This window comes from Hibiscus syriacus, unplaced genomic scaffold (genome assembly GCF_006381635.1).
Source record: "Hibiscus syriacus cultivar Baekdansim isolate YM2019G1 unplaced genomic scaffold, ASM638163v2 tig00004004_pilon, whole genome shotgun sequence".
NCBI lineage: Eukaryota > Viridiplantae > Streptophyta > Magnoliopsida > Malvales > Malvaceae > Hibiscus > Hibiscus syriacus.
The window spans coordinates 642,243-655,907 of NW_024061991.1; the positions used below are offsets into that span (position 1 = coordinate 642,243).

Sequence of the window (13,665 nt, forward strand, 5' to 3'; positions counted from 1 at the left end):
TAATGTTATAAACTAACTCGGTAAATTCTTTTACATCTCATGCTTACTTGACATTTTCAGATAATTATTTTATTGACTTAAATCCTATATATAAGAATGTTAATCTTGTGGCTTGAATCCATGAATGAGTTCTTGCTCGTCACCAGACCAATCAACATTTTTTATTAGAATATATTTATTAGTTGTTATAAAAATGAGGAAATTATGATGAAAAATCATAAAAAAAATATAGTTATAAGATTAATTGAGGAAAAATCATTGGGGTGGACTGCAGGATACTGACAGCAGCACATGAAGGTGGTTCAATTCAACCCATAACCCATTGTTTGTTGAAAACCAAAAGGATTTGTGTGATGAGTCGTTTAATTATTCAGAACATATAGTTTTTTCTTATTTTCTTGGCCAAAATACAATACAAGCCGAGTCAGAGAATTTTCCTTTTCCCAATGACTACTGCTTCAGCTCCTATATTTCCGGCGAATACGCCGATCCCGATTGATCTGTTCGTTTCCAAGAAGCACCCTGGTCTCCCACGTGGCGTCATAGGATTCGCGGATTCTTCCGGGAATATCGTTTACAAGGTGAACCGTCAATGTCCCATATCATCTTCATACGGCAAGGTCTCCTTGATTCCGCGGGAAATCCTCTGTTCTCTCTCTACCCTCATCATGTTAGTTTCTCAATCTATGCAAATTCATCAGAATGATTTTATATTATTAATTTGTTTCTTACTTCGGTTGATTAGAAAGTACTCCTTAGAAGTTTGATGATTAGATCTGGTCATCAATGTTGAACTTCGTCTCATTTCCTACATGTAGATGCTTATATATGTTTCCTGGTTCAAGGATGGGTCGTGGCAAGGTTTTAAGGGCGATGAAGGTGAGAAGGATCTGATATTCAAAGTCCAGAGGATAGTGACCAAGTTAACGAGAACTGAGCTGGAGGTATTTCTTGTTGCTGAAAATCAAGGAGAGCTAACTTGTGATTTCAAGGTCATAAGCAGCCATTTCCAAAGATCTTGCACCATCTACAAAGGTGATTCCATTGTGGCTCAGGTATAATCTTTAATTCACTCTCGTTCCAATTTTCAAACTAAGGCCTCAATGAACCGAATCAATTACTACTACTTGACTGATATTAGCTCCAGATGCTCCCTCGGGGTATTGTTTCTATGTCCTTTTTAGCACTTTAAATGGTTTCTCTTTAGAACCATATTTACAGCTATGGATGTGTCCTATGTCCAAGTTTGTAAGAGGTTTCCTACATAGGAGATCATTGAGATATACTGAAATAGTTTGATCATAGCATCAAATTCCTTTCTTATCATCTGTATTCAGATTAGAAACTTGTCTCACATGTGGGATATAGGATTCTTGTTGATGGTCTTCTGTAGAGCTACGAGAGTTGACATCATGGGATGCACTCCGATACTTAAGTTAGCAATTATAGGATCCGTTCTCTTTCCTTGATCCTTGGTAGTAACTAGGATCTGTTCTCTTTTGATATTTGAGCCTTGCATATATGGTGGCGGAAAGACTTGTCCTGTCTTCTGTCCCATTTAGTTAATGGGTATTATGATACTATCGTTGGTTCCTTAATCATTGTTATAGGCCTCTACTTGAATTATGTTACTGGTTCATACACTATGGGTTCTTTTTCATACTTTCTTTGTAGTGCTAGTGCTGCACATTTTTTGCATTCTAACTCAAATGTTTTCACTAATGCAGACCAGTCTTGTGCACAAACACGTCAGATTTATGTTAGTAGAAGTAAATTTCGACTGACCGTTTTTCCTGGCTCAGTAGATCCTTCTTTGGTTGTTGCACTTGTGGCAATATTCTTGTTTAGTGGTCCCAATAAATTACGAGTTCTGGATAAATTTCTCATATCTGTATGAAGTTACGAAATAACTCAAACAGCGGGAAACTATTGAAAAACCCAATATTGGAGGGAGAGGTTGGTTGGATACTTAGATATATCTTTTAGACATTTTAATATTCTTTTGCGATGGCGTTGAGTTTCTGGGGATCATGCAGATAAATGAACAGGAGCGAGTAGGTCAACTTCCTTTCAAACGTCAAGCCTATTGCGTGCCTTCCAAGTCCCCCAACATTTTGGAGCATTTGGTTTGTCTAAACTGTCAAGCTGGTAGTAAGAACTGGTCCATTTTTTGATTGATGAAAATTGCTACGAGTATAAAATGGACTTCTCGTCTGTTTGTGTTTTTCCCATGGTTTTCAGAACCGGACCGGTTAACGAACCGGTCATGCTACCGGTTCACTGGTTCAACCGGTCGATCCGGTCCGACCGATCGGAAGAATCGGACGACGTCATAATTATTTAAAAAAATTAAATAAAAATACCAAAAATATTTAATAAAAAATAATTTTTTATATCACAAGTCATATTCAAAGCAAGTCATAACATATATAAGTTAAAAACCATAAAATCAAGTGAAACAAAATGATTCAAATTAACTACAATATAATATTTAAGGTAAAACATATTAAATAATAAATATAATTATATAACTATAATTAAAAAATAAATTTGGGGTTAAAAAAATCATAACAAAATGATATTGTTTGGTTTAATTTTTTTTAAAAACAATCTCACATGGCTAAGAAACATAAAAGAGCATCCCAAAAGTCTAAAGAGTAAAAATATGAGAACAAAATAATCTCACATTGCTAAAAAACATAGAAGCGCATCACAACTAACTTCTATAAATAATAGAGGTAATTTGACATTCAAAATCATGGAGCCTTTTGGTGAGCATTGAGTGAATTATTCTTTCACTTCAATAAAGCTTGAATTTTAGGCTTCAATCGAGCTTCTAATTTTTTTTTGAGTTCAAGCCTTTTTAAGTTCAAGTTTCAATATTATATTTCGAGTTTGAGTTGAACTTGATAATTTTCAACTTGTGAGTTTGAGTTGAGTTGAACTTACTTTTAAAGTTTTCAAGTTCGAGTCGAGCTCAGCAATATTCGAGTTCAACTTGGCTCGTTTAACAAACGATGTTGTTTAGTTTAATTTTTTTAAAAAAAAAATCCCGGTTTTTCCCTGTTTTTTTCGGTTTTCAGCCGGTCCGGTTCGAACGGTTCAACGGTTCTGGCCAGTTCACTAATAGCGGTTCAACCGGTTTAAATTGAACCGGACTAAGCAACGATTTCCGATTGAACCGGCCAATCCAATCCGGTCCGGTCCGATTTTCAAAACAAAGGTTTTTCCTGAGGAAAATAGGGAAGTAGAAAAAGGGTGTATGAGTTGAAATTTTAGTTATAGCATTACTGTTATTTAGTGGTTTAAGATAATATTGAAATTACTACATTGTTTCGCCAATTGATTAAAATGTCCGTCGAGTTTGGAATACAAGAAGTGCACTTATGTTTCTTTTAACGTACGTTTGGTTTGTGGAAAAAATTGATTATCTTTGGGAATTACGGGACATAATTTTGAGGTTATTATATTATAATGCAATAATTACATTGTTATGTTTGGTTTATTTGGTAAGAATGTAAGATGACAATATTTGATTGGAGTATAAGATTACTTTGAAACAAATTTTATCAAATTGTCATTATGGTATATTTTATTCTAACAAAGTTAAACTTTAACTACTAATTTAAAACTATTTACATAAAAATCCATAAAATTATTTTCGGTAGACTAGAAAAATGTTATTTAACAATTATAAATTTAATTAGTATATTGAATTTTCATGAGTACTACATTTATTTATAAATAAGTTTTTTATATAATACATAAAAAATAATATTGTGATATCGATTACAAAAAGATCACAAAATGTTAGGGTTTTGTTCTTCAATGTTTGATTTTCATGCTTAAAAAGTGAAATAAAACTCAAATTGATTGAACACTAAAGGAAAAATAAGTTTTATAAGAATAAAAAACGATGTTGTGTTGGTATCAATTTGATTTTTCGAAAACTATACCGATTTGATGTCAATTTAGCATTTCTAAAATGATATTATTTTAGTATTGTTTATTATAAATAATATCATTGATTATTTAATGACTGAATGATTAAAATTTAAAAAATTAAAATTGAATGATTAAATTAAAATTTTAAATTTTGGTTACAAAAAATTGAATGATTAGATTACAATTTTAAATTGAGTCATAAAATTAAAATTTTAAATCTTATGCACAAATGAGGTTTTTGTTAAAACACGTGTGATTAATACTTTGTATATCTATTTTATTATACCATCATGTACATCATCCTTTTATACAATTTAAAAACAAACTAATACACTAACTAACTTCTAACTGATCATTAACTAAATAACAAACTTTCTAACAAACTTTTATCACCTCAACACTCCCCCTCAAGTTGGTAGTCTAAAGACATCTTTGACTCCCAACTTGGAGATTAAATATTCATGCTGCTGAATACCCAAAGCCTTGGTTAAAACGTCTGCTAGCTGATTTGTAGATGAAACAAATTCTGTACAAATCACCCCTTCTTGTATTTTCTCACGAATAAAATGGCAATCTATTTCAATGTGCTTCGTCCTCTCATGAAACACCGGGTTTGCTGCAATCTGCAGTGCTGCCTTGCTGTCACAGTAGAGTTTAACCGACTGAAGATCTTTCACACCCAAGTCTACTAACAGTCCTTTTAGCCACACAATTTCTGCTGCTACCATCGCCATGCTTCTGTATTCCGCCTCTGTTGATGACCTTGCTATGGTATTCTGCTTTTTTGACTTCCAGGAGATTAAGGAATTTCCTAATTTGACACAAAAACCAGTAACCGATCTCCTTGTCATCAAACAAGCTGCCCAGTCAACATCACAAAAGGCTGATAGTTGATATTGTCCTGCAGAAGACAACAAGATGCTTCTTGTTTATGTACTTAACCACTCGAAGTGTTGCTTCCAAGTGCGAGCGTTTTGGTTGCTGCATGAACTGACTCAGATGATGTACCACAAAAGTGATATCTGGTCTTGTATGAGTGAGATAAATCAGCCTACCTATCAACCTCTGGTAGATTTCTTTTTCACCCTGCAACACTTCATCATTTATCTTCTTTCCATTATTCTTGATTAAACTAGAATCATAACCAGCAGTGGTAAGCTTAATATTCTGCTCCATAGGTGTACAAATAGGTTTAGCACCTCCTAATCATGTTTCTTCTATCAGCTCTAATGCATACTTCATTTGGTTCAACAAGATCCCTTCATTAGATCTAAGTATCTCAAAACCAAGAAAGTATTTAAGTTCACCTAAATCTTTCATTCTGAAGCTAGCATGCAAAATCATTTTTAATTATTCTATCATGGCAGCATCATTTCCAGTAATCAGCAGATCATCAACATATATAAGCATGATTACTATTTTTGTTCCCTTTCTTTTTGTAAAAAGCGAGTAATCAAACTTACTTTGAATATATCCAGCAGCTATCAAAGCTTCAGTTAACCTCATGTTCCACTGCCGAGATGCTTGCTTCAGACCATAAATAGATTTCTGCAGCCTACAGACCATGTTCTCCCCCTGGCTGCAAAATCCTGGAGGTAATGTTATGTAAACCTCCTCAAGCAAGTTCCCTTGAAGAAACGCGTTATAAACATCCATTTGAAACAGATCCCAATGTTGTAAAGAAGCAAGCGCCAAAACCGTTCGGACGGTAACCATCTTAGCAACAGGGGAGAAGGTTTCAACAAAATCCACACCTTCTCGCTGATTGTAGCCTTTCGCAACCAAACGTGCTTTGTATCGTTCAACCTCACCAGTAGACCGAAACTTAACCTTATATACCCATTTGCATCCAATGGGAACCTTTCCCGGTGGCAAAGGAACTACGCACCAAGTGTTGTTTAATTCTAATGCTTGAATCTCCTCTTGCATGGCATTAACCCATAATGAATCTTTAATGGCATCATTATAACTAGTAGGTTCAATAATGGAAATAGATGAAAGAAAAGATTGGGTGTGATATGGAAGATGAGAATAAGAAATGCTATTTGAAATGGGATGAGAACTAGAAGTAGATGATTGGCAATAAACATATTCATTTAACCAAAGTGGAGGCTTTGACACCCTAGAAGACCTCCTAACAACACGACCATCAGGAACAGGAACACTAGAAGAAGGAGAATTAACAAGTGGAGGAGACTCTGTACCAACAACAGCAGGACACGAATCATTAGAAGAAGGACTAGAAATAGACTGTTGAGAAACCGAATTAGGAGACACATCAGATAGAGGTAAATCAGTGACAAAAAACTCAAAATCAGAGACAAAGGGTTGTGAAGGAAACAACCGAGATGAAAGCTCAAGTGAATGAAAAGGGAAAGAACTTTCATGAAATCGAACATCTCTACTCACAAAAAAAGTCTTAGACACAAGGCTAAACATTAAATAACCTTTTTGAGTATCCGAATATCCCATAAACACCGAAGGAATAGCCCTAGGAACAAACTTGTCACGAGGCTTAGTTTGAGTAGCATAACCTAAGCAACCAAAGACCTTTAAGTGTAACAAAGAAGGAGACTTATGATGAAACATTTCATATGGAGATTTCCAATTAAGGACAGCTGAAGGCAACCTATTAATTAAGTAACACGCAGCTAAGACACACTCTCCCTAAAATTTAATAGGAACCCGAGACTGAAAACAAAGTGCTCTAGCTATTTCTAATAGGTGTTTATGCTTTCTTTCAGCTACCCCATTTTGCTGAGGAGTGTCAACACAAGATGACTGATGAACAATGCCAAAGGAAGAGAAAAGTAAAGAACACTCTTTGTTGAAAAACTCAGACCCATTATCACTACGAATGATTTTGACAGAAGACTCAAAATGATTAAGGACCAAAGATAGAAATTTCCTTAAAGAGATAATAGCATCAGACTTAAGTTTTAATAAGTAGACCCAAGTCATTCTTGTATAGTCATCAACTATTGTTAGAAAAAATCTATGACCACTATGAGTGGAAATTCGATATGGACCCCATAAATCCATGTGAATTAACTGAAAAGGAAAATCAGAACGAGACTGACTAACTGGAAAGGGCAGACGAGTTTGCTTAGCTAAAGGACAAACAATACATGAATGAATAACAGAAGAATCTAGTTTACAATCATTCAAGGAGATATGATGCAACTTGAGAAAAGAGGCATGACCAAGTCGAGCATGCCAAACAGATGTTTTATTAGCAACAGAGGACATACAATGAGGTGTAATAGCAAAATACACATTAGGAGCCTTAGAAACAGTACTAAAAGAACCAAAAGAATGAAGAACATACAAGCCTCCCTGTTTCCTACCAATCCCCAGCATCTTGCCACTGGAGAGATCCTGAAAGATGCAAAAATCAGGATAGAATTGAACAACACAATTTAGGTCAATGGTCAATTTGGAGACAGACAACAAATTATGAGTAAATGCAGGAACATATAAGACATTCCGTAAGCAATGAGACGAATCAAACCAAAAAGAACCAATGTGTGTTATAGGAAGTGTTTTACCATTTGGAAGATGAACAAAACGTGATAGGCATTCAACAGGATTACTCAAGCATTCAAAACTAGACAGCATATGGTCAGTAGCACCAGTGTCAAGAATCCAGGGAATATAATTATTCATAGAAGCAGGTAAACCATCTTGAACCATACCTGCAAAATTGGCAGCAGCATTAGCACCAGAGTCATGAACATCTCTGTCAAGAAGCTCCAACAAACGATTGTACTGATCCGAGGTGAATATCGGAGCTAGAGGAGGAGACTCCGAAGAATTATCAGCCTGATCCGAATTAGCTACCATGGCCGAAGAGGCTTTCTTTGTCTTGGTGAACTTGAAGTCAGGAGGGAAGCCATTTAGTCTATAACACTGATCACGCTTATGGCCACGGATCTTACAAAAGTCGCACACGCCATTAAATCGTCCTCGACGAGAATTAGCAGAATTGGAATACATGGCCACTGTATCAGACAGTGGTGAAACACCTGAAGAGAAACCACGTTGGGACTCCTCCTGAACCACCATCGAGTACGCCCGATTCACCGAAGGCAGCGGATCCAGAAGAAGAATCTGACTCCGAATGACAGAATACGTTTCATTCAGTCCCATTAAAAACTGAAACAAACGTTGCTGAAGAACATGATTCAACGATTGGAAAGCATCAACACAATTGCATGATGAGACAGGAACTAACGCACTGTACTCATCCCAAAGAAGCTTTAGATGTGAATAGTAGGCTAAAACAGAAGAATCACCTTGAGTAAACAGAGCAATCTCCCGATGTAGAAAGAAAATCCGAGAGCCATCAACTTTACTAAATCGTTCCTTCAAATCAGTCCAAACATGCGCGGCCGTACAAGCAAAAACCAATCCCGCCGAGAGATCAGCGCTCACAGTATTTAGGATCCATGAAAGAACGATTGCATTGCATCTGTCCCACTGTGATTGCAGCAGTTCACCAAAATCATCACGAGTGCAATCGCTGTCGACGAACCCTAACTTATTCTTCGCCAATAACGCGATACGAATCGAGCGGCTCCATAGATTGTAGTTCTCGATTCCAGTCAGCTGATGCGAGACCAGCACTGTCCCCGGCGTATCCGATGGATGAAGATAAAAGGGATGAGTAAAATCGATGGAATCCATGAAGGAAAAGAGGGGAAACAGAAACGAAACTCTGGAAAGAAAAAAGAAAGGGGAAAAAATTAGAGAGAGTGAAATATCACACGAGACTTTTCAACTGATACCATGTTAAAACACGTGTGATTAATACTTTGTATATCTATTTTATTATACCATCATGTACATCATCCTTTTATACAATTTAAAAACAAACTAATACACTAACTAACTTCTAACTGATCATTAACTAAATAACAAACTTTCTAACAAACTTTTATCACCTCAACAGTTTTTATGTATTTGGAAGAAACTTTGAAGCTTACTCCACAAACTTTGTCAGATAAAGTCGTTGCCTTGGATGAGTTGCCAGAGATGCACCAGCAGGTATGCATAGATCTGTTTTGGATAAGGTTTTCTTGGGGAAGAGTGTTCAACTTCATATTACTTAAATCTTTTCAGTTGCAATAATTCTCTCATCCTAAGCTGTTTTTTTTCCTGCTAAATTTTTTCTGTTCATTTTATTCTTGGCTGCATGGTATCACTTCTTTTGAAGACCAAAGTGCTTAATTTTTCTTAACGACCCCTAGAACTCTCCAATCCTTGAGGATATCTAACAGAACATGCACATTATATGTTTATTTGTGCATAAATGCTTGTATGATGGTATCAAAATTACATTTACAATTCAACTCTCGATAAGAAATGACATGTACAGTTTGTGTTAATGCTTCTATGTGTTTTTGAACACAAATATGTACAAGCACTATTTTGTAATTTTCCTCATTTATGTTTAATTTCAGGTGATATCTTCTTCATTGCTGGCTTTGGCCACACTTGTTGATGTTTTGGTCTCTGGGACCTGGTTTTGAAAATATATCTGCTGAACCAAAACATGCTTCTAAAGCTAAGGCGACTGCAATTTCTTTTGCAGAAAAGCTTTTCTCTGCTCATAAATATTTTTTTCAAGTCTCAAACCCCTGCTGTTTGGTCAGCTACATACACAGTCTTGCTGCTTTCCAGGGAAAAGATCCTGCTTGTTATTCTTTAATGTGGGATGCAATTTTGCTATTTTCAAAGAGATTTAAGTAAAGTATTTTTATTGTATTAGTCTAAACTTAAGAATTTTATAAGAATATAGCGATAGTTAATGACGCTTTTTATCGGTCAAAAAGTTAAATTGATTTTTTTAATTTAAAGATCATTGAATAACTTAAGTGAAATTAAGTGTTGATATTGATTTTTTTTTAAATTACCTCTAATCTAAAAAAATATTAATTGTTTTCTTTATTTATATTTTAAAACTATAGATTATAAAGATATTCGAAAATTTTAATTTAACTTAGAATTTATAAAAACCCGACCGCTAGTATACCCGATAACAACCCGTGGATAAAATAGGTAAAAGATGGTTGGAATTGAGAGTGACAGACAGATCCAAAACTTTAAAGCCTAATAAAAGTGGAGTTAGAACTGTAACATCAAAAGCCCAATAGCTTAACTCCTTTCTTCTTCCTAAACCTCTTCCACTGCCTTCAATATTCATACTTTCCTTCGAGAGATTTGGGCGAAAATGCTAACAGCGGACATTCCTCCAAATCAAACTATTTACATCAAGAACCTCAACGAGAAGATCAAAAAAGAAGGTATGCACCATCTCCTTCTTTCATCTTTTGTGTTTGGTTTTGGTTGATGAGAAAACGATGGAAATTTATATTAGACTACCTAACTCTCAATTGAATCTTGCTCCGACTAGTTGTTTTGTTATTTTACATGGAAAGAATAAAATATTTCTAGGGTATATCGACGTTAAAAAAAGGAAAACAAATAGTTGTTTCTCTAATTGTAGGATTTAAGTTTAACCCTAACGGTGCCCCTTTTACTAGCAAATCGAAGTTAAAAAATTGTACGTATCCAAATGATGCTTAAGCTGTTTGGACTGTGAACTGGGATTGATTTCCATTAACAATTTCTTCTATCTCTTTTTTGTTCAGAATTGAAGAGATCCCTCTATTGCTTATTTTCTCAATATGGAAGGATTTTGGATGTTGTTGCCTTGAAGACGCCCAAGCTTCGTGGACAAGCTTGGGTTGTGTTTGATGAGTTGACGGCTGCTAGTAACGCCTTCCGTCAAATGCAAAATTTTCCATTTTATGATAAACCTATGGTGAGCACCTTAATATGTTGTGGCATTGATTGCTTCAAAAACCAAAATCGAAGTGAACAATGTCTCTTTCTTTCAACTTTATTATGTTTGTGCTGCATTTTATGTGGGGTATCTATCATTGACTGAGTGAAATCTTTAATGTATTAATGTTGTTGGAGTTATTCTATTATTTACTCAGAATTTTATGTTCCACATTATTCAAATACTATATGACTCTCAATGGTGTCATTTTAAGTTCGATTCCTCTGGAGGTTAGATTGAACCACCTGAAAATTATTGCGTGAACCCATTTTGCTGAAATTTTAGGAGCCGTTTTAGTTTTAATTTTAAATTAGGACAATTGTTCCTTTTGAACCCAAGGAAGAGATTCTACCTATAAAGAGCACCGTTTGCAGTTAAAACTATTGCTACCTCCCCCTGCTCATAAATTCCTTGATATGGCTTTTTGAACAAAACTTCTTTCATTGTCCAGGCATTGCATGTGATTGCAATCAGATTGAATCCCAGGCTTAATTCATGTGGTTTTAATTGCTAATGATTCTTAGATTTGATTGTCTGTATGATTGATTTGGTGCAGCGTATACAATATGCAAAGACAAAATCTGATTGCATTGCCAAAAATGATGGAAGCTTTGTTCCTAGAGAAAAGAAGAAGAAGCAAGAAGATAAAGGTGACTGCTTCACCTTTTAGTTCTTTAAAATTTTCCATATGCATAATGTGCGGTCTTTATTGACTCTAACTAAATGATTTCTCCTATATTTCATTATGTTATTGTGTAAATGTAATTATTTCAGTTATGCATATACGACACTAATTATGAATTTCGTCCCTCTACTTTATGAAAACAGAGAAGTTTGACTTAAAAATTTTGAGAAGTTAGCCCTCTACTTTAATTTGTCCAAAAATTGGTTCTCGTACTTTACGAAGGCTGAGAAGTCAGTCGAGTAGTTAGAAATTAGTCCAGTTGTTGGTGAACCCGTGGTCTTTAACTGTTGTTTTTTTTGCTAATTCCTCATATAAAAATTGCTGAAATGTTTATTTTCAAGCAATTTAATAGTAAAGTTTAACAGTGTTACCCGATTGACCAACTTCTTAATATTCATAAAGAATGAGGATCAGATTTGACAAATTAAAGTAGAAGGATTAACTTTTCAGTTTTTGTGAAGTAGAATGATGAAATTCACATTTAGACCAAATATTTTCATCACTAATCTGCCTTTTTTTATATAAGAAAAACTGGAGTAACAGAAGATAGTTTCTAAATTCATGGTACTTTTTTCGGTTAGAACTTGGATGTTTAGGTTTTCTTAAAAAAATCACATTTCAGTATGACCACCAATTTCTTGTGTAATGGGATAGGAGAATACAATTTCCTTTTACGGTATTGTCATAGCACTTCTGTTAATTCGGTGGGGGAATAAATGCCTTTATTGAACCATTGGGGTATTGTTTAATGGTGCTATTCTGGTGCTAGACATTTTAACTTTCAGATTTGCTGTTTGTGAAAAAAATGCTAAATTTGCAAAGGAAGACAAATGACAAGCAGTCGATATAGAGTTGCTTTCTTGGGGGTTTAGAACTTAAAATTTTGCCCCATGCTGGTTTCCTTATTAATTTGCATCCCATATTTAAACTACTCTTCTTTTGGTTTATTTTAACTGGTTTATAATTTGATGACATCCTCTGATACACTATGAAATTTTCAGCTGAAAGGAAACGACGCGCAGAGGAGGGACAGCAATCTGCAATGCCAAACGGCACAGGTTCTCAAAGTAATGGTGGTCCCAAGGTAATTTGTGGAACTATTTCTGATTTGATTTTTGCTTCCTGTCTTAACCCAACGGCTTTACCCATGGGAATTGCAGCTCGTGTATGTTGATCGCAGTGCTTAGATAGTATTAAGATATGCCTTTACCCTTCTCTTTGGGCCCTTTTTTTACTAAGAGTGATTGAGTTTGCTGACATGCTATAAGGAAAAACTCTTTTATCTGATTATTTGCAGGCTCCTTTCCATCATGGAAACGTGAATGCCCAAGAGCAGGCTGCACCGAACAATATTCTGTTCATACAGAATTTACCTCATGAGACAACTAGCATGATGTTGCAGCTGCTTTTCGAACAGTACCCTGGGTTCAAGGAAGTTCGAATGATTGAAGCAAAGCCAGGTATTGCATTTGTAGAGTATGAAGATGAAGATCAGTCGTCTACAGCAATGCAGAACCTCCAGGGTTTCAAAATCGCCCCTCAATATCCCATGGCTATCACATTTGCTAAGAAGTAACCTATCCTATCCTTGTGTCAATGATGTTTTAATTCTCGCCTCGGTATAACTTGGTATTCCATATTACCATGCTCATGTGCCGGCAGGCAGTGTTCTCTCATATATCTTATGTTTCAAAACAGTGAACCAAGCTAAATGATTCTATGTTCAGAGACTGGATTTTGTTGTAACTTGGGAATTCCTGCAATTATGTCGGTCGAATAGTTAATATAATCTCCTGTTTTATTATTACGGTTCACTCATACACACGAACATACATAATCATGATATGATTCATAGTTGAGAAGTGGACAGGGGGATGAAAGCTGGATACCCGTGGTGGGTGTGGCTAGTCCCAGAGCCAGCATTAACTGGGTAACTAAATATTTTCCCCATGGAATGCAGTGGCATCATGTGATTGGATTGGGGTATCTCTTGTTGATAATGATAATACACAGATTCATACACTCATGCATGTTTTGGCCGTACGGAAACATGTGCACGTTGAAGCCTTGAAATTGAATCTGTCATGATTCTTCACTTCTTTCTGTTCCTCCTGTATTCTATTATTAGCAGCTTCACCCTTTTCCTTTCCCCCTAAATACCCCTTTATTTCTTTATAACCAATTGAGA

At 35.4% G+C, this 13,665-nt stretch overlaps 1 protein-coding gene and 1 pseudogene across 1 annotated transcript; both read left to right on the plus strand.

Annotated features, from left to right (window-relative positions):
- Positions 1-410: 410 nt before the first annotated feature.
- LOC120186118 lies at positions 411-2,044 on the plus strand (annotated as a pseudogene).
- An 8,076-nt stretch (positions 2,045-10,120) lies between these two features.
- On the plus strand, positions 10,121-13,223 carry LOC120186107 (U2 small nuclear ribonucleoprotein B'' 2-like). Its single transcript, XM_039190140.1, has 5 exons — positions 10,121-10,250; positions 10,599-10,771; positions 11,349-11,442; positions 12,479-12,561; positions 12,775-13,223. Exons 1-5 carry the CDS (start codon positions 10,178-10,180, stop codon positions 13,051-13,053), a joined length of 702 nt encoding a protein of 233 aa, XP_039046071.1. The 5' UTR covers positions 10,121-10,177; the 3' UTR covers positions 13,054-13,223.
- Positions 13,224-13,665: the final 442 nt, after the last annotated feature.

What these genes read in the sequence shown, in the direction of transcription:
- LOC120186107 (XM_039190140.1), top strand. Translation starts at nt 10,178, where the DNA reads ATGCTAACAGCGGACATTCCTCCAAATCAAACTATTTACATCAAGAAC. An exon ending in CGAGAAGATCAAAAAAGAAG is followed by an intron (nt 10,251 to 10,598) that starts GTATGCACCATC and finishes TTTTTTGTTCAG; the next exon opens with AATTGAAGAGATCCCTCTAT. An exon ending in CATTTTATGATAAACCTATG is followed by an intron (nt 10,772 to 11,348) that starts GTGAGCACCTTA and finishes GATTTGGTGCAG; the next exon opens with CGTATACAATATGCAAAGAC.